The sequence below is a fragment of the Ceratotherium simum genome, chromosome 20, assembly GCF_057802395.1.
Source record: "Ceratotherium simum simum isolate JZ-2026a chromosome 20, ASM5780239v1, whole genome shotgun sequence".
In the NCBI taxonomy this organism is placed as follows: domain Eukaryota; kingdom Metazoa; phylum Chordata; class Mammalia; order Perissodactyla; family Rhinocerotidae; genus Ceratotherium; species Ceratotherium simum.
Genome location: NC_141919.1, coordinates 28,217,819 through 28,238,838, shown reverse-complemented (window position 1 = coordinate 28,238,838; position 21,020 = coordinate 28,217,819). Strand labels below are relative to the sequence as shown.

Below are 21,020 nucleotides of genomic sequence, written 5' to 3'. Positions count from 1 at the left end.
AGGGGAGGGATCGGAGGATCCACACAGCCCCTTCTAATGGTAACTGGGGACCAAGAAACCTGGGATGAAAACAGCTCCAGACTCTAGGTGCTCAGATTTCTTCCAGGCCTAAGGAAGAAGCTGAGGAAAACACTTCAGCTGGCACTGTGGACAGGCAGCGGGGTCTTTATCCCCAAGGACAAAGCCATAAATGTCTGGCGATGCACCCACAGTTACGTAACAAGTCAGTGACAGAAGGTCTGACAAACCTGGGCCCCAGGATGTCTTCATGGCCAGCTCCCAGACACCACTTGTCTTTCCATAAGTTTAAACTTAGACAAAATAAGCAAGTCAGAGACAGAATTGGAGAAAATGGAAATCTTTATTTTCAAACACTAGTACATTTTCAGGCTGTTTTAAAAAGGAAAAATCATATTAGTTCAAAATTATGCATCAAAGCATATTTATTTAAACTCTAATTTTATAAACACATAATGAAAGAAACATATTTTATAAATATCTACTTAGAATATGTATTATGAAAAAAAAGTGTTTAAAAATAACAGTCCCAGATCTCCCTCTTTAAATATATAAAATTCCCATACAATTCATAAGAATTCTTTCTCAAGAGCCAAAAATTTCAAGGGCCAACAACTCAGTTCTCATCAGACACAATCAAAAGTCATAGGGATATAAAAAAATGTAAAAGTTCTGTACAAGGTAAATACAGGTAGCACACGGGTAAGTCTCATCACCATACATGCCATTTGTGTTTTAAAAATGTCTTATAAAACTGCCATTTAAAACAAATAAGTGAGAGTCCTTCCCTGACTGTGAAAAATGTATCAATTATCACCTTCCCACCGGGTATGGAGCTCCCACCTGCTGGGGTGGGGAAGGGCGTCCCCATGTGTTCCCTGACTAGGGGCCTCGGCCACTCGTGGGGATCCACCTCCTCTCTGGCAGTGGCTTTTCTGGTGGCTGATTCATTATTATTTCCTTTCACTTAGAAAAATTCTTTGGGATCACAGAAGACAACTGCTCACAAGTGAAAGCAAGACTAGGAGATGACTTCAGATTGTTGTCTCCAATTCAAGATACGTGTATTTTGCATTTTTGGTGACCAAACTCTGGGAAGCCACATCTTCCACTGTCAGGGACACACCCCGTCACCTACCCCAGTGAAACACATGGCACAGCCCCAAGGCTGTCCCTTCATCTTTCCTCTTCAGGCCCAAGCTGCTCTGTTGCCTGCAGCAGCACAGGCAGACTATTGTCTCTTCTGACACTTCTTCTGGAAAGAGCTCTTCAAAAAAGTGCGGTACACGGGGTCATCCACATATTCGTTCTTAAACCTGGAGCTCAGCACTCTTTGCCTCTTTTTCTCCCCTTGGATTATGTCTGCTCCATAAAACGTATCTTCAAATCGCATATCAGAGGCTGTGGACTAAAAACAGCCAGGGTTACACTGCAGAAGGGCATGGTATCTGACCGCGACAAGAATGGACAGAGATCTGATTCAGTCAGCTCAATGTGGGGGTGGGGCGCCACGGCCAGGGTCACCGGCCCAGGGTGGAAGGTCCCCATCCACGGGGCTTTGGAGCCTCCCCACCTGCTCCATGCTCCTGCCTCCATTTAGCCTCACTTTCTTCAGGATCTCCAACTCCCAAGGACTTTCCCCAACACAAGCAGGATTCAAGTCATCTCATTCAAAAGCTTCCTCACTCTCCATTTCCCCTCTGGCTCCTGCCCAACCAGGTATTTGACAAATTTGTCGGGAGTCATCTCTAATTCACCCCATTCCTATCCACCTCTGGGCCTCTGCCCCCAGCACTTCCCTCAAACTGTCCTTGTTCAAGTCCTAGTTCCTATGACACTTTCCTGTCCTAAATTTATTTGGCTATTCTGTCACCTGACTATTGCTGGAAGCTCTCTCCTCTGTCACTTAATAAATTCTTCCTCCTGTCTCTCCTCCTTTGGCTGCTCGTTGCTGATGTCTTAGGGGTTCCCCTTTCTTTACTATTTGTTCAACTCTGATACTCTTGGGGTTTTGCATTTGGCCTTCTCCTCTCCACATATGCTCCCCGGGCCTTCACGCCCACACTCATGGCTTCAGTTCCTGCGTCTCCTCCAAGGATGCTCACTTCTCTCGCTTCAGTTCAGACCTCCTCCTGTGCTCAGGCCTGTGTGTCCAGCTGCCCAGCAGGCATCTCAGAGTGTTTATCCTACAGGCACTTCGAATCAATCTGTCCTAAATTGAACTCAAAGTCTTCCTTCTCTATTGCTGTCCCTCCTATATTCCATAAATGGCACCACCAACCTCATCCCTCTAGCTACACTGATCAGAAACCTAAAGTCATTGTAAATTTCCCCTTGTCCTCACCCTGTCCAGGACCCCTCCTCGAAGCGCTCCATCCTTTCTTCTTTATCCCTGCTGACCCCATGGTGCAGGCCCTCACACTTCCTTTCCTAAATGACTGTAACAAAAGCTGCACCCTCAGGCTATTTTCTACGGAACCACTAGAAGAAAGCTCTCTAAAAACTTTCTGATTATGTGATGCCCCTGCTGATAATCTTTCAATAGCCGTACTGCTTTCAAAATGACATCCAAGCTCCCTAGGCTAGACCTACATAACCTGGCATAATCCCGCCCCACGCTCTGGTCAGACTGAATTATCTGCAGTTCCCAGCTCACACCTCTCTGTCTTTGGATGCACTATTTCCTCTGTGTGGGAGATATCCTATCTTCTCTGCCACAGGCAAACTTGAGGGCCCTTCTTTTGGGTTCCTGCAACACTCTCACATGCCATCGCAGTAGAATGAGGGCAGGGGCAGGTAAGTTTCTCCCCATCAGGGGTTCCTTGAACCTCTTGAGGGTGAGGACATCAGGGACTGTGTACCCAATTTGATACATATTCCCAACACCAAGGAACATGCCCAGCGCTTAGTCACTGCTCAGGAAGCGTTACCTGGGTGAAGGAATGTGGGCATTTTCTGTTATGCTCAGGTGAAGTCTATATTAAAGCACTATTTTTGCTTCCTAATTCCCTAGGATTTTGCCTCCTAAAATGCATTCCCAACTGGTTTCCACAGAGGTGGATCACTTCAGATGACACCAACACAGTGCATCTCACTGTGTCACTGAGGCCACCTCCGCTGGTTGGTGACAGAGGCACAGTCCAGCTTTTAGGGCTTGAAAATACACGGTCAATCGTGAAGAAGAGACAAACAATGGAATAGTTACAAAGAAGCTTGAAAACTAAAAAAATGGACCCAACTGGACAGTTGGGCATGTTCCCTGCCTTTCACGAGATGGTTTTCCAGGGTAACAGGCGACCTCCATGGGTTCCCCCAGACACTCCCTCGTTCCACTTGGGAAGAAAACTAAGCGACTTTGGTTGGTTGGGCACCCTCTGTCATTAGGAGAAAAGATTTTTGTTTCACTCATTCTTGGCAAAGTACTTCCTCTGAGTAATCTTTCCCTTTTATAAGTGCTAAAGTTATCAAAGGAGAAAATAAAACATCTACGAACGTGTTGCCACTGTGCGAGAACAGCAAAAGTCAGCCTCTCAAATACAATAATAAAACCGATTTAACAGCAGCTCTAGTTAAATATGCACCGTTGCTATGGTTATTCTGTGAGACAATAAAAGGTAATGGGGCCGTTTCTGAAGTTAGTGGGAAAGAACCCAGCACAATCACCAGGGTGGACTGCTGACTCTTTTGAAAAATTTCTTCCCAAGTCAGCGTGTGTCTGGGTGAGCAGAAGTCATTAAAACATGCAGGCCTCCCAGCGAGGGCTGCTAATGCACCCCTCCTTAAAAAAACCAAAGAGATTTCTCTAATCATAAAATATCTTCCATCAATGAGTTTTCCAATTAGATTTGTTTCACCAACTGGAAAAGAAATAGCAGTCATAGACAGACTAGCCAAGGGCCAGAGGATTATATACCAACCCGAAGGAAAAGCTGGTTTGCTACAACAGGAGCACATAAGACTTTGATTCAATAAAAACAGAGGTGGATTTAGTGACTGTGAGTTTTGTTACTGAAGATATTTTCTACTAGGCTCAACTGTTTGACATAACAGGTTATATTCAGAGTATATATGTGATATATATATTTTTCACCGCCTTTTTTTTTAATTAAAAACATTTTCTCTGAGAATTAAAAAGTTGAATGTTGGAATGACTGTTCAGAGAAACAGACTGTAGAAAACTCAGGAGCTCCAGTACCAGGATGCCTTCCATATAGCTTTATATATGGGAAGGCATCCTGGTACTGGAGCCAAATCTATTGTGGAACAAAGAGACTGTGATCAGAGCAGAAAGCAAAAAGCTTTCTTTTAATGCGATTAAGAAACAGTATTTGAAATCTGCAAGACCCAGCTGGTAGGATGCTTAACCATACATGGATTAGATAATCAAAGACCTGAAAGACCTCCAGAGGGCTGCCTACTCCACCCCCATCCTCTAAATCTCTAGGTGATTAAAAAAAGGAAAAAAAGAAAGAAAGAAAGAAAAGGGAGAGGCAGTGGGGGAGAAGAAGGGAAGGGGGAGAATTCATGGAAGGTAGGAGCACAGAATGAGAGCCAGCTGTCTCTAGCATCTTGAAACAGAAAGCTGTTCTCAAGAGATTTCAAGACCTAGAACATTGACAAGTTATCCAGGATTTTTAGGTCTTTGTTAAGGATTAGCTGACATCTGTACAACAGGAATTGTTTCTGTGTGTGAGCAAGATCAGCCCTGAGCTAACATCCATGCCAATCCTCCTCTTTTTGCTGAGGAAGACCAGCCAAGCTAACATCTATTGCCAATCCTCCTCCTTTTTTTCCCCCCTTTTTCTCCCCCAAACCCCAGTAAATAGTTGTAATTCGCAGCTGCACATCCTTCTAGTTGCTGCATGTGGGACGCGGCCTCAGCATGGCCGGACGAGCAGTGCGTCGGTGTGCGCCCAGGATCCGAACCCTGGCCGCCAGTGGCGGAGCTCACGCACTTAACCGCTAAGCCACGGGGCCGGCCCCAGGAATCTTTGATTTTCTCTTTCTCTGCAGTTTGTGATGGTAGTTAAGCTATTTTCGGGTGTGTGGGTCCCCTATGCGCCACATTTCCTCACGTGGTAGGTAGCAGTACTGTTACTATCACTCTTCTCTTGACTATTTCACTTTGAAGGACCTTCCCCTCAAGGATGCAGCAGAGAAGGAAAAGTCAGTTCACACCTGATGCAGGTACCCTGTTCTCAGGATCCCACATGAGAGGAAAGGAGTTAAACACACAACTGAACATTTAAGGAAACCCACGGTTTTTCCAAATTAATCTATGGTAACTCTATCACTGCAGAAAAGTATATCATAAGCATGCACTGAGAACTAAGGGTGTCATTTATTTAGAAAAATATTTTCATTTTAGTCAGAAAAATCCCATTCATTCAAATTTCCCTGTTCAGGATTTATCATTTTGCAGATGCAGTAGACGCAATTCTAAATGAGTAAAAGTGACTTCATTTCAGGGTCCACTAAATATTTTATGATACAATAATGAAAACTAAGTTATTGTGAATTATATTTTTTAACAACTTCAGTTTTGATTATTTGTCCATGTTTATTTGTCTTTTAATGGTATGTACAGGGCTTGAAACTAACAGCATTTTCTTTTTTTAAAAAACTGCTTTAGTATTCCCATAACTAGTATTTGGGCTTTGTTATTCCTTATACTATAAAAATGAGAGCTTGGTTTATTTATGAACCGACACAAACATTAGTGAGCTTCTGAGAGAAGTTAGTCAGTGTATGAAAAGGCTCCAGGAAACCGGACGTTCACTATGCCGAGTCCCCTTCGATCTGCTATTGAATACTTTCTTTACTACTAACAAGACTGTAAATGCCTTGATGGCGTCTTTGTATGTTCCCAGTGCCCTGCATAGAACACATACTCAATAACCACTTTCCCATGCCAATAAATGTTAACACAAAGAAGCATCATTTGACCTCATTAGAAAGAAAAATAAGGGACCTGGACTAGATTTCCTGTTTTTGGCCAAATTTGAAGTTTGCATTCATAGGTTTTGATAAGGGAAGACTTGCACTGGCTTTCTTCAGAATCAATCCCAAGGCCTACACATGTTTCCCGCTGGGCCTGGGAAGCAGAGGGAGAGGATGAGGGATTCACGTGGCAGATCCCGAGGGGCATTTGCCAGCACTTACGAAACGAGCTTTCACTCTCTTGGGTAACTCTTCGTCTAACGTGTAGATGTCCTCTCTCTTCATTGCTATCTGGGATCCATCTTCAAATTCGACCTAATGAAAAATAAGGTATCATGATACATATTGAAGAACAAACAAGCATTCACCGTTTTTTTAGGGTTCCAATTAACTACATAAAGAGGGGAAAAAATGACTCAAGCAGAACAAACAAAAGAACCAGCCAACAGCCAAGGAGGAAGAAAAGTTCTTATCAAACTAAGAACAAAATATGTTTTCACACAGGCCAAAATTCTTGAAAATGTCTTAGAATATATGAGAATTTCATCCCTCCCAAGCAAAAACAAAGAAAAGCAGTTGCTGCTCAAATGATATCTCAGAACATGAGACTGTGGCCAATTGAGCATTAAGACGGGCTGGGCCTGCCAGTACTTTTGTTTCAACCTAAGAGGGAGGACTGTTTCTCTTTAAGAAAGAAATAATGATATGTTTATTCTTGTATAACAATCCTCCCAGATGAAATAATTTCTTCAGTTCTTACCGAGCTTCACTTTCAAAACACACTTTTGTCAAATTCAACCCATCGGCCAGGAAAATCCCAGGTTCTCAACCTCATAACGTGTAAACCACATCAAGGTGTGAAAATTATCATCTAAAATGAAAATGTTTAAAACTTCTTTTTCCAGGCTAATCATATGGCAGCAAATAATTTCATAACCAGTTTTTCCAACATTTTAGGAGATTTTAGCAGAGAAAAGGTAAGTGACACTGGCTAACAGAAACCTAGAGCATCAGGGGAAATTCATCAAATGCCTTCTTCAAAGTGATCGTTTTTGGTTTAGGTTTAATCCCACATGAACTCTTCTAGGAGAAAACAACAAGAGGGACATAATCACGGTAGAATATCTAATATGTTCTAACTCTGAACTACCTATGATATTTTTGAAGTCCCTCATTTGACTGTTTGTCTGAACTCTATTCATAAGAAATAAAAATATGCTTGTACCTCTAGTTAAAAGGTAAGTTAAACCATGCAGCTGTGCTATGTTAATAAAAAAGAAAATGAACTGAAGTTTTAAAAAATATTAAAATGAAGAAAAAAATATATAAACTTTTATCATCCATGCACTGCTCACATACGACACGCTGAAACAACAGGGTGGAATGAGGTCTCAGTCACAGGAGAGCTCTCCCTGTTCCTTCCCAGGAGGCTGAGAGGGGAAGGTTTTTCTTCCTGGCCTTGTTTTAGCAGACTGGTTTCTTTACTATTTAATTAGGTCAAGGTGTCTTCTCATTTAGTAATTTGATACACAGCTAAAACTACCTGTGCCTACCTTTCTTCTGTTTTAGATCATTTGAAAATTCTAAAAGAGAAAAAGGCAATTATAAAACTAAAAAGGGAGAATGCTAGGGTGACCAACTGTCCCAGTGTGCCCGGGACTGAGGGGTCTCCCAGGATGCAGGACCTTCACCGCTAAAATCAAGGACAGCCCCTCACAAGCTGGGCTGGTTATTCACCCTAGCTGGGGCAGGGCTGAGAGTAAATTCCGGCTCTTCCCTTCACTAGCTGGGTGCTCTTGAACAAATTATTAAACTCACTGAGCCTTTTTGCCCTCATTTGTAAAATAGGAGTCAAAGCACCTACCTTGCAGAGCTACTGTGAGGGTCAAAAACTGCATATACTTAGGATTTTGAGCACCGTGCCGTAGGGGTTTTAGTCATATCTATTTTTATAAATGTCTTTGCTTATTCAATGGTGAGGTTGAATAATTAGACACAAAACACAAAAGGATCTCAAAAGGCTACTGGTTTAATGAGGAATTTTAAACTACTTGTACTTGAGAGACAATTTTAATATTAGTCTTAACTTTTTCATTGAGTCTATAAATATGCTCACGGTTCTATGTGGATAGGCCATCATCAATTCAGCTAAAGCTAACATGCTGATTACTAATTAGCCTGAATTTCAACATGTCCTCATTATGATACTTTTCACGTAGCTAATAGCTTTGCTACATGTATGATGCTTCACTTTGGCATTTATTGTTTAACCAAATGTAATTATTTTCTTTTGAATGATGTAGTAACGCTTCTTTTCTAGGAATCTCCAGTATTATCAGCCTGTCTTGTGATTTTTGCCTAACTTGGGATATTCTGATACAAACAAGCTCCAGCACCTACCCTGTTATAAATGACCTAAATCTGCAACTTAACACTGTCACATACAACAGGGAAAATGGTCTTCACACACATACCCACGCACATGCATGCACAATGTGTATATAAAGATCCTCCCCTCCCCATTGCCCTTGGAGTTTTTCTAGACTTTAAAAAATGTTCTCCCCTAAGTTTCCCCACTTCTTTGCACACTCATATCACACTGTGCTCCAGCTCCTGATGCGGTGTCTTACACTGTGCTCTTCCATTTAAGCCCTTGCCACTTATCAGTCGTGGAACAATTTCTCTGCTGAAACTGGCAGTCTTATCATCCTCAAGCCATTTTTAACTTAACAGGCCTGAACCTTCTTGCTGCTTCTCCTTTCACTTCAATCTTCCTGTTTTTACTCTACTGCTTAGCTTGAGAATGTTGATGTCTGCCAGCGTGTTACTGAAAATACTACAATGTATTGGGGTTCTAATAAATTTGTTCCTTTTTAAAGGCTTTCTGAAGGAATATAAATACACATGTGCCATCCATGTTGTTTTCCTTATTAGAGCTTAACTCATTTCTGATAAGGATAAAGTAATTTCATTGTTTAATCATATATGCATCCTTTAATAATATGTAGAGTTCCCTGAAGAACAGAATGTCCAACCACAGCTGTACTTTTCATTAAATAAGCACTCCTATAAGCTTGGGTGGATAAATGGCCACATCTGTGCCAATGCACCATTGGTTTAGGTTTGCTGAGATGCCCAATGGGGGTTATGTCTCTCAGGCAAAAGCCACCAATTCAGGGGCAGCTGGCTGATGAAGAGCCATTACCGTCTTGGCTTACAGGGAGATAAACCAGCCAATTAGTTTCTCCCCATATAACGGAAACATAAGAAAACACCAGAAAGTTTTTGGCCTAACTATATTTCTTACAATTAAACCATTCATCAAATGTTATTTGAGTTTCCCAGTATTGAACTTGGTAATAAAACTCCAATATCTGGGTCATCAGACATCAAATCTTTGTCTCCTTATAAAACAAGAGGTGCCCCAAATTCATATGGCTTACTGGTCAGCAGCACACTGGATATATTATCTGCCCTCTGGCTTCTCCAGTCCATCTCAGCAAGCATCACACACAGGGCAGCACTCACCTGGTACATGTGGGCAACATTTGATCCCAGATATTTTGCCCCGTAGAGTTTGCCATCGGGCCACTTGACTTGGACCACTTCTCCCTCAGCAGGAGGGCCCAGCTTCACACAGTCTCGGCTCTGTGGAATAAACAGAGACAGGCTTTTCAACACAAGTGTCTGAGTGACTGCCTTTAGAACTTAGCAAATGATGAACTCCTGGCAATTAAAAGGAGTTATTACCTCTGTGTTTTATGGATTATGATCTTGCGTGGGAGTTCAGAGGAAGAGATATGAGCCAAAGGAGTACTTAAAGATTCAGCCTACATCATAAAGTTGCAAAGGAACCACCATAATCCAAGCAGGAGAAAACAGCAGCATTTACATTTGCTACTTGACAAAGAATCGTTCAGAGGGTAACTAAAATATGCATAGGAACTGCTTTAGGTGAGAAATAGACCAGCTAATGATTTATAACACCTGACATTTATATAGCATTGTGCAGTTAACAAAATGCTTTAACATACATCTCATTTGATCCTCATCATCGCTCCATGAAGAGGTTATTTATTATTCCCACTTTACTGAGAAGTAAACTGAGCCTCCGAGGAGGCTCCTTTAAGTTGTCAGGATCTCTGGAGGAGTGAAGCTGAACAGGAGAAGAGCCGAGGGCACCCAGGTGGAACTGGGGGTGGGGCAGAAGCAGAGGGAGATGGGAGCTGGTAGGCCTTGACGAAGCAGCAAGGGCAAAGAAAGCAGGGAGCATCTGCAGCGTGGCAGGTGCAGCTGGGAGGGTTGTGTCCTGCCTGGCAGGCCTCTTCTGAAGACCCGTGGACCTCCCACAACAGGCTTGCTTCTGCCAGCATCTCCCCATCAAGTGACGAGCCCAGTTCCTTCCACAGGTAATCATGGTGGCACCATAACCAGTCTTCTCACTTCAGGTCTTCTACTCAACACTGCCTCCTCCTAAGGCAGTAATTTAATTCAGAGCAAACTCCCCGGCAGTCCCTCCTGGAAGTGCTTTTTCCTTTCTGGGGAGGGAGGGAGCGGGGGGTATACAGGTAAAATAATAAAATGTTTTCACAGATGTAGTTTGCAAACTCTTAAATTTGAACATATTGGGTATGACACAATAAAACTTGAATACAAACAAATTCAATACTTGACTACTTTGATAAACTTTTTACACATTTAGCGATTCATGTTTTGCTAATACTGGTATTTTCCTGATGAGGCCAATCTGGCTGATTGAAATGCACACTTGACCAATCAAGCTATAAATGCAGACTGGGCATGGTTCTGTGGCTTCGATGAGAGGCACACACAGGAAATATTTAGTTGTTTATGACTAGAAATCCACCATGTGTTACTTTTCATTATTAATAAAAATTTTGCATTAGAAAGGAGTGGCCATTTTATTGTTGGGTTCAGAGTACACATGAAAGGCTCAGCTGTTCATTTTTCTCACTGCAGACTGCTTCCATTTAGAGCTATGGGCAAAGAAAAAAAGTGTGTGCTCAGGGGCTCTGTGGAAGTTACAGTCTGCATCTAACTTAGTCAAATGAAAATAAGTTTATTCTTGGCCTTCATATTTGATGTCAGGGTATGCAGAATTGAAAGGGTAGGCTGTAGAAACGTATTCTATATATGCCCCTGGGGTTATCACCTCACTTTCCATTTCCCTTCCAAATATGTGCATGGTACTAAGAACACTGGAAGGTGCAGCTTCTAAACACACACTGTCCAGCATCCTAGGCTACGAAGCCACATCAGCTCTGGGCTAGCTCTGTGCTGAAACCCAGATGCTTTGGTGATTTAGAGGGTTGGGAGGAAGAGAACAAGAGTATGTTTCTTTCCTCTCCTAGAGTTTTCTTCCATGCGGACGAAGCTCCATTAGGGAAATGCTCCTGGCTTTTCTCCCCCTCCCTCATTCATTCACTCTTCCAAGAGAACAAGGAGTGACTTCATTTTATTGTTGAGTTCTGAAGGAGGCTGTGTTTTCCAAACTCTGCACCACAGTGCCCTGGGGCACCCCAGCAAACTTACAGGGGCTCTGTGGGATATTTTCAGGGGAAGCACAGCGACACTTGTCAGACACCCAGCTTACGACTGCTATTAAGTTGTTTGGACCTAACTTACTTAATAGATGGAACCGTCAGGTGCTTCTTTTGGCCTAGGGACACTGTAAAAAATGTGCCGAAATATTCAGGGGCTGTGAGCCAGGTAAGTTTGGTAACCTCTGACTTAATCCGTCACCTTCCCTTTCTCTTTGGAGCCATCTTTGGGCAGAGAACTTGCATTCTGCTCTGCTCCTTCCACAGAGAGGCACGGGCAGTGTCCTGCACTCCTATCACGAGGAGGCCTGTCTAACTCCGAGGCCCAGTATTAGGAAGCCTGTTTGCCCACAGATATAAGCTGTACTCTACAATATCTGCTTTATTAGTAATAAAGGAGATATTTTTAATCCCCAAATCCTGACTCCTTTGTCTCTCTATATTGCTTTTCCCCGGGCAAGATGAATTCTATTTATTGGGCCCTTCTTCAATCCCAACAGACGCAAGTCAGGGCCTCAGGGACTACAGATGCTACACTCCACATTTACTCACCCACCAAAAACCACCACAAAGCGGGAGAGTTAGGTCCTTAGTTTTACAGATTTTCCCTTCAACAGAGGTTTTCTAACCTTTAAAATAACTCCCCCAAACAAATCCTGACCTGCAATTTTAGGTACCATATCACCAAGGTGTGGCAAAAGCCATAGAAATGTGGCCTAAGCAAAGCATAAAGTATATTTCAGCAATTTATCATAAAAATATAGCTTTATTAATAAACCAAATATATGTAACCTTACCAAGTGAGAAACATTCTTTTCCAAATCGGTGTTAGAAAACTATATGTGTGAGGTATAGTTTGATATCTTTCTCACTAATTGTCAGTTAATCCTTTCCGCACAACAAATCTTAATTTGGCGTTGGCAGGGCATCGCCGACCGCAAAGAGCTGCTCCGGCTCAGCCTCCACCCGACGTGGCTCTGTGTCAGCCACAAAGATCCATTCAAACTCTTGCACGTCACAATCTAGGGAAGATGCTTCAGTTTGCTTTCTCAATCTTCTTGCTTGCAGCACTCTTTTTTTTCTTTATTTGTAGTAGAAGAATAAAGAAAAATAACCAACCAACTATATAACAACATAAAATTGTTCTGGGACTCTCGCTCCCCTCCACTGCCAGGAGGCATTATTCTCGGCCATGATGGCTACCTTCTCACCCTTTGCCAGGCTGTTTAGCTGGAAGTGGATATATTTTGATTTGCATATAACTTCATTTGTAACTATTATTCATTATTTACACCCCAGCTACTTTCCAAACGGATTTAAGGCAGCTCACAGTAAAACACAAAAGAGTTTATTTCTGTAACATCTACTTTCCTCCAAAGAGAAACGATTTTAATTCATCAGCTGTCTCAAATTTTGGGTTTGCCAGAAACCTTCTAAGACTACGTGAAGTATCAAGCATTTAAACAGGAATGGAACTAGAAGCACGTGGGATGATGAAAAGAAGTTGAATGGTTTGATATTTAGATTTCCCTGATCCCTCCAAAGCAGAAGCCACTGGGTGTCTCCCACATTGTCACAATTACTAATCCGATATCTATTTACTAACTACCTGTGTGAGACACTAGAGGAGCCAACAACGTCCAGCTCCCCAAGCTAGGGACAGACAGGGGCATCTTGTCCACATTTGGAAGCCTGTCATACTGAGCCCCACAGCCCTATGGGGTGTGGGGACCTCAGGGATCCTTGCAAGGGCTGAAGTCTATGTGGAGTGTGTGAGTTTTGGCTGCCATGATCACTTCAACCAGGACAGAACTTTAATTCACAGATTGGGTTTCTGAGTAAGATTTCATGCAAAAAAAAGGTTCCTGTTAAAAATAAAAGGTCCGAAAAAATAAAATAATATGTCTGAAAATGAGGGGATTTTTTTTAATAGAAAGCCACAGCTTGAATGGTCTGCCCTCTCTCTTAAAGGTCTTCAGCTGACTCACATCTCCCCGGGCTGTGCACACTGAATCAGACAGTAGAGCACAGCTTTTCCAAGTCCCAACCACTGGGGACACACATTAAAAACGAAGATTCCAGCCCCCTCTCCCCATAGTTCTACGTCACCTGGGTGATTTTTTTAAAGCATTCTAGAATTTGAGATCTATTCTATTAAAGGATGTAAAATGCTACAGAGGTCTTTCCTAATGCAGTTTTTAGTGTGTAGCTGGAGCAAGTAAACACCTTTGCTGGAAAATTATATGCATTAAAAACCTTGACTATTGCATTTTTCTCAGTTGCTGTCTAGAGCCTCAGAAGCAGTTTGGTTTCACCTGACATAAATAGCTGTTTGCCATTTGCCGTACTGCCTCCAGGGATGTGTCAACTCCCCTCAAATCTGCCAGAGCCCTGTCCACAGGGACATTGGTGTCTGGTGCTGCCAGTAAGCCTGTAGCCAGAGTAGCAAATAGATGATGTGAAAATTAAAGACAGAAATCACAATCACAGTCAAGAGTGGGCTTTCAGCCATGATTAAAGGACTCAGATGGGTCACCAACGCAGGCAAGAGAATGGTGTCATGTCACATTCCTGCCCAAGTCAGGGCCACACTCCTGTCCTTGCTCCACCAACTAAAGAGAAAAGCGCAACTGCCAGTCTGATTGTTTGAATCTGAAGTCACTGTGCTCTTGGAACTCTGACTGGGCCCTTTGAAAGGGACCCCTACAAGCGCTGACCTTAAACGCTGCCTGTCTTACCACCACCCCCACCTGCCCCAGCCACCCCCACCTCTGCTCCTAACAGGGATAAACCACAGAGCAGGTAGCCCTGTCTATGAGTCCAGCTGCACCAGATGAAGACACGGTATATTAATTCCCAGTAGTTAATCGGCATAGAGTTTGGAGCCTCTGACAGTCCCCTTGGGAAAATGCTTAAATGACTGGGAGCAAACTACTGCCAGCAGTTGCTGGGATTTTGAGGGATAATCACCTGCTAATTACTGGACTCTGGCAGGGATTAACAAGACTGACTAATAGCCATGTACTAATCATATTGTTTATCTGTCATTTGTTTGGCTGCCCAGCATCTGAACCCCCTTCTCTTCTTCTGAGTCTCAGTGGGAGGTAGAGCTGGCCTGCCATTACAGATGCTGCAAAATGCTAGATACTCCCTTGCCCAGCTTCCCTGACAGCAGACATGGACAGGGGCCTGGCCAGTTGGCTACACCTGCACAGGATGTAGAAACTATGACCAGAGATGCAGTGAAACAGGAGAGGGGAGAATGCTCTCAGAGGGCAGCAGTGGCAGGCTCCGGGTCCAGGCTGACCACACAACGGAAGGTAGCCTGGTTCTTCCCCAGGTTCCAGCTGAGCAGCCTCCCTTGTTCTCACCTGTTCTCTGATCTTGTTCTTTTGAATTCCTGGAGATTCTCCGGGCTTCCTAATAACTTTCCATTAAATTTCTTTAGTGCTTAAATAGTTACAGTTTTTGTTGCTTGCAAGTGACAGCCCTGAATGATAAGTAACTGCTGGTTAGGGGGATAGCAGATCCCTCCTCTCACAAAGTGGAGATGACACCTTTCATTTAATGGTGGAATATAAAACTAGAGGGCTTGCCCAGACCACCCAATCCTTGTTCAAAGGGCCTACGAGGAAAACCATCCATCAAAAAGGAAGGGGACATATTCATGACACCACCTACCTGTCCACAAGGCTTGTCCCTAGATGATTTACGAATGTCCCCAAGTTTTCAATATACCCCACAGTCTGAAAATGTACCCTCTCTAAGGATATCCACAAGAATGTATCCCAGGCTGTAAAGATAAGTCATCCAGCACCTTGAGCAACGGCAGCCTCTTTAAAATGGCCTCTCAAGGGGACTAGTTTGAAGAGGACGCACCATATTTGGATGGATTAAATTCACTGTTTATTAAATGAAAGTCACAGTAATTTACTATCACCCTTCATGTAGAGATTAACAAAGATAGAAAACATTTTAATATGATTTTTCTTAAAAATAACTTTTTGTTCTGAGCTTCTATTATATATTCATTAGGGGAAATTATAGAATTTTTCTTAAAGATAAAAAACAAATTAAAAACAACCCACACTTCCATCACCTAGAAGTAAATGCTGTTACCATTTGGGTTTTTCCCTATGCTTCTATGCCTCTTTTAAAAGTCAGGGCATCCTATACATACACGCCCCTATACACATCTACTTTTTCCCTCCTAGCCACAACCTTTCTTTTCTTTCACATGACAGCACAACCGAGTTCTCTCTAAAGAGGCAGACAAGGCTATCTTTTGTGAAGAACTCCATATTGCTGCTCATGCCATCTTCCTTCACTCATTCCACAGCGGTTAGCAGAAAAGGGTCTTCCTTTTTATTGTGGTAAAATATACATAACATAAAATTTACGATTTTAACCATTTTTAAGTATACATTTCAGTGGCATTAAGTACATTCACAATGTTGTAAAACCATCACCACCCGACCTCTCCAGAGATGTTCCATCATCCCAAACTGAAACTCCACACCCATTAACACTAACTCTCCACTCCCCTCTCCCCCCAGTCCCTAGTAACCACCATTCTACTTTTTGTCTCTATGAATTTGACTATTTCTAAATAACTCATATAAGTGAAATCATACAATATTTGTCCTTTTGTGTACAAATATAATTTTGTACCCTCCTATTTATCACCTATAATTATATTATGAGCCTCTTCTTAGTTATTAATTATCCTTTAAAAACTCCATTTTACTGGTTAAATATATGCAACGTTATGGATATTCCACAATTAATTTAACCACTCTCCTATTGTGAGATATATAGGTCATTCCAACTTTCCCCTATCATCTATCATGCCATTGTATATTTTTCTCCATGAATCTTTGTCCAGATTACTGACTACATGCTTAGAATAGACTCCTAGAACAGAAATTACTTGGTAAAAAGACATATAAACTATTTATAAAGTTAATTTCATCAGCTTTAAAAAATTCAACATTAGCCTCATTTCTCTAGTGCAGTAAATCTTATCTTAATCACTACAGAAAATTCTGATTCAGTCAGTCCAAGGTGGGGTCCAAGCTAAAAGCCCTCCCAAGCAATCTGATGCTTAGCTAGGCTGAGAATCACCATGCGAGAAGATCATCCCCCAGCGTACACTATACATTCTATGGAAAAAGAAAGAACTAATTCCATGTCGCTCCCTCTGACTGTAGCTTTTTTACAGTGAGAGCCTTCTAACATACCTGAAAGAAAATTTGGAATGCTCCCACACTGAGTTATCTTATCTGTGTTCTGTGCTAGATATGAAACACTGTCATTTCAGCCTGTGGGATAATGGATACAAACCAACTTGCTTCCACACTGACACTTATCATTCTGGGAAAACTCCAAGTCTGATGTCTAGTTTTCGTTTTTTTTTTCCTTTCTTTTTTTTGGTCAGGAAGAGTCACCCTGAGAGAACATCTGTTGCCAATATTCCTCCCCACCCCCCCACCCCCGCTTGAGGAAGATTAGCCCTGAGCTAACACCTGTGCCAATCTTCCTCCATTTTGTATGTGGGATGCCTCCACAGCATGGCAGATGAGTAGAGTAGGTCCGCACCAGGGATCCGAACCCACAAACCTGGGCCGCCAAAGTGAAGCACGCGGAACTTTAACTACTCGGAAATGGGCAGGCCCCCTAGTTTTCCTTTTTAATAAGTTTCTTTTTTTCTTTTTTAAGGGAAACATACACACACACACCCTTTCTCTACCCTAAGGTTCTCTGGTTATCTCTGTTAAGCTGGAGCAATGCCCTCCTTAGTCCCTCAAACAGCTAAATTCTTTTGCACCAGCCACACTTTGCCAAAGCCCTGACACTTAACCACACCTATCTTCTAAAAGATAGTTTCTTCACAGAAAGAACAGCACTGACATTTATTTGGTGAATTCCCGAAGGCCAATTAGTTTGTTAGTACACACTTTCCCTTCTGCTATAAGCCAAGAGCGGACACAATGCCTAGTAAAGGTACTGAGGTCCCAGAGATGGAGCTTGTTTTATTTTTCTGAAAGCTACTAAAGCAGTAAGCCTCAGAAGGTACATTTCTAAAAGAAGTCACATCTTTATGTAATTAGAAATTGGTGAGATTCTGGCATGCAAAAGCTTTAAAAGGCATAGAAAGTACAAAGTTAGGCATTTCTTTTGGAAATTATCTTTCTGGTTCTTTTCAAGTGAGGAAGATTGAGAAATGTCAATAACTAGGATCAGGCGACCTGACCGAAAGGGCCTGTGAGAGAGGGACACAGGGAGGTAGCAAGCACCTGTGGGCATAAGGGAGGCGGCTCTGAAATGCTGACGAGGGGTTCTCTGCATTCTCGGAACTGTTGTTGGCAGAGGCTAAAATACATAAGGGGAGCAAAATATTTTATTATGTCAATAAAAATTTATGTCACAAAACAGAAAAAGACAGGCTTGAGGTGAATTTCTCTGTAGTGGTTTCTAAAACCAGTTTTCCAGTTCCAAAAGCTGAAAAAAGAAAGATGAAAGGAAAGATAAGGATAAGCATTGTGGGGAGAGAAGGCTGTCCTACACCCACACGCCACGCCAGGGGGCTCTGAGATCAGAGCAGCAGCCCTGGCCCACGTGGCCCTCTGCAGATGCACGGTCTGCTCTGCATGTATGTTCCACCTCCCAGAGCATGCGGCTTGACTCACACAGGACACATCACGCTGAAGCGGTACACAATAGTGCTGCCAAGGTCTGGAGTCACACTGCCTGGGGGCACAGAAGAGCTGTAACCAGGCACAAGCCACTTTACCTCTTTATGTCCTGGTTTCCTCAACAACCAAATGGAGATAATAATACAACCTCTCTGCTGGGAGAACTAGAGTGAACAGATATTTAAAAGGAGAGGAGAAGAGAACAGCAAAGCATAGTGACTGGCAGCTGGTGAGTTTGAAGTGAAATAAGACTGGATTTAATTCATATCAACAAAGAACATCTGGAGGATGATAGGGAGGGACAAAAAACCTTGGGAGAAGGTGATCCTTTGGATTTAAAATCGTGAAGAAAGAAGGCACTGAGAAGCCAAGAATCTACTACGAAAGATGATCAGACAGTGTTATCCTAGTTGAAATCCAGAACAACCCAGTAGGGCAGGCAGGCCGGTGTCATCTCCCATAGAGGTAAAGGAGCACAGTGACATGGCCCAGGTCATATGGCTAATCAGCAGACAAGTGGGGCGGTCATTCACTCCACGGTGATTTTCAAGCATCTCTTGTGTTCTAGGAACAATGGGATTAGTAGTGAGAAAACAGATGTTTTTTTTTACTTCGTGCAACTCTTCAGTGGAAAATGCAGGCATTAAAATAAAAATTAAAAAGATAAGCGTAAGAACTCCTATGTCCAGAATTACAGCGTAAAGCAGAAGCATTTAACAGAAAGATTATTAGCACACTAAGTGGTTGTTATACCCCAGAGAGTTCAAGATGCCTTCAGTGATGGAGAACTAAAATGAAATTTTGACACAAGAATCTAGAAGAATCCAGATAAGGAAAATCAGGGAAAATGAGTCACGATATAAGGAGTGCAGATCTTATTAAAAAATAACTTTTATTCTGATTATGAAAATAAAACATGCTCATATGGAAACCACAAGAAGGTGATAAAGTTGAAAATCATAATCTCCTATGATTACACTCTCCAGAAATAATCAGTAACATTTTGATACATTTCCTTTGCGGATTTTTCCTTTGCATATTTATATTTTTATATATAATTGGGATGATACTGTATATACAATTTTGAGCCTGATTTTTCCATTTATTATATTGTGCCATTACACATCCTTTGAAATCATGATTTTTAATAGCTGCGTAAATAATTCATTTAACCTCCCTCCTAGCTGCACTGGTAAGTGTTCAATAGCCAGATCAAAGGAACAAAGAGCTGTCACGCGTGCCTGGTGAGATTGGGTTTCAGGCACTGTTCTCACACCTGAAAGTGACATTTTGAGTGGGACGTTGTCCAAAAAATTTCATCCTGAGAGTGTCCTGGAGGAAGAGCATTCTAAAAACCAGTCTGTTCTCATGAAATCATTCATTCCTTCTCACAACAAATAGGTATTAAGTGATTAGGGCAAGAGGACTGTTTTGTTTGGATTTGAGAAGACTCAGGAGGAACCTAACCACTCTGCACAAGTCTGTAAAGAGCTGTGAGTGAAGAGAGAATGAATGGGTCTACTCAGTTTTGCTCTAGAGGTCAAGGACTAAGACTGGCTCTTGGGGTATTTCAGAGGCAGCATTTAGACTCCACACAAAGAAGCCAATGCTTCCTAACAATTATAGCAACAAATCAGTAGTGAGGTCCCTGCTTCTTGCAGTGTTCAATAATGGGCCTGAGAAGCACTCACCAAGGGTAGGGTGGAGGGGACCTTCTGTAGTGGGGGGGGAGTTTGAGGGAGTCACAGAGGAGGGTCAGGAGAAGGGAAGAGCGTGGTTTACAGGCTGTGGTGGGAGGGGACTGCACACTTACCCCTTAGCCTGTCTTATTGATGCAGCAGCCCTGAACAGAGCCATGGTCACTCAGGATTTCAGACGAGAGACCCCTTGGCTAAGATTCTCTCATTCAACGGCCTAAGTCTCATTGGAAGTTAAGCTGAGCTCGGACTATGATTCCTAATTTCTCAGTCCTTGTCCAGTGCTCTTCCTTCTTCATCAAAGTGTTGGAACAGAATATGCGAAAGAATGGGAAGAAAAATCAGATACAGACAGAAAGTTACCTTTTCCCTTAAACTAATCTTCATCACTCTCTGGCTACAGTCCGTTAGCTCCTTATAATATCAGCTTCCTCTATGGCCAAAGAAAGGGAGCATCCTTCTGAGTCAGCACCCCACGGAGGAGACCTGTTCATGCAGCACTCCCTTGTTTTTGGTGGGTAGACAAAAAGGTCTGTTTTAACTTAATCAACTGGGTGACTCGCAAATAGAGGAAGCAAAAAGCATAAAAATGATGAAAAAGACAGGTGCGTGGGTCTCAGCCTACTGCTATGGAAAAGGCTTTTACAAAGCTTCTGTGGTAAAATGTACAACTGCAAAGAGACATCATGGTGTGTAAAAATATGTCAAGGATTAATTACTCCTGGGCTGAGACCTAAGAATAGCTTGGCCCTGCTAGTCTCCAAATGATACTGCAGTATACAAATGGCACGCCATGTTGTAGTGTAGGGCTCTGTGCCCAAACAGCCACTTTCCAGCTCTCGGCCTCTCCCAAGCTGGCCCAGTATGTCCTCCCTCACACTGACCACACAGGTGGTCATCAGGGCCCGGAACTGGGAAAGGGGAACGTGTGTGTACAAAACAGTGGACGGCTGGGCTGGAGGCACATTCCAGTGCTTACAGTCAGAGGTGATAAATGGGTGATAATCCATTGTTTTTCCCCCCTGCCAGAAGCAGAAGAAGCCTAAGAGATCCCCGAGGCCCATGTCCCCATTTTACAGAGAAGGACTGAACAATGAAATGACTTGCAC

General features: G+C 42.6%; 1 protein-coding gene across 6 annotated transcripts in view; it reads right to left on the bottom strand.

Moving 5' to 3' along the window:
• Nucleotides 1-342: 342 nt before the first annotated feature.
• The window catches only part of KDM4C (lysine demethylase 4C), a 389,491-nt gene continuing 368,813 nt past the window's right edge, over nucleotides 343-21,020 (bottom strand). For all 6 annotated transcript variants that reach the window (XM_087444566.1, XM_087444572.1, XM_087444571.1 and 3 more), the window contains 3 exons: nucleotides 9,487-9,606; nucleotides 6,181-6,273; nucleotides 343-1,426 (listed from right to left, as the gene is read on the bottom strand). In XM_087444566.1, coding sequence (XP_087300692.1) covers nucleotides 1,250-1,426; nucleotides 6,181-6,273; nucleotides 9,487-9,606 — 390 coding nt within the window. In that variant the 3' untranslated portion in view covers nucleotides 343-1,249. The remainder of the gene's footprint in view (nucleotides 1,427-6,180; nucleotides 6,274-9,486; nucleotides 9,607-21,020) is intronic.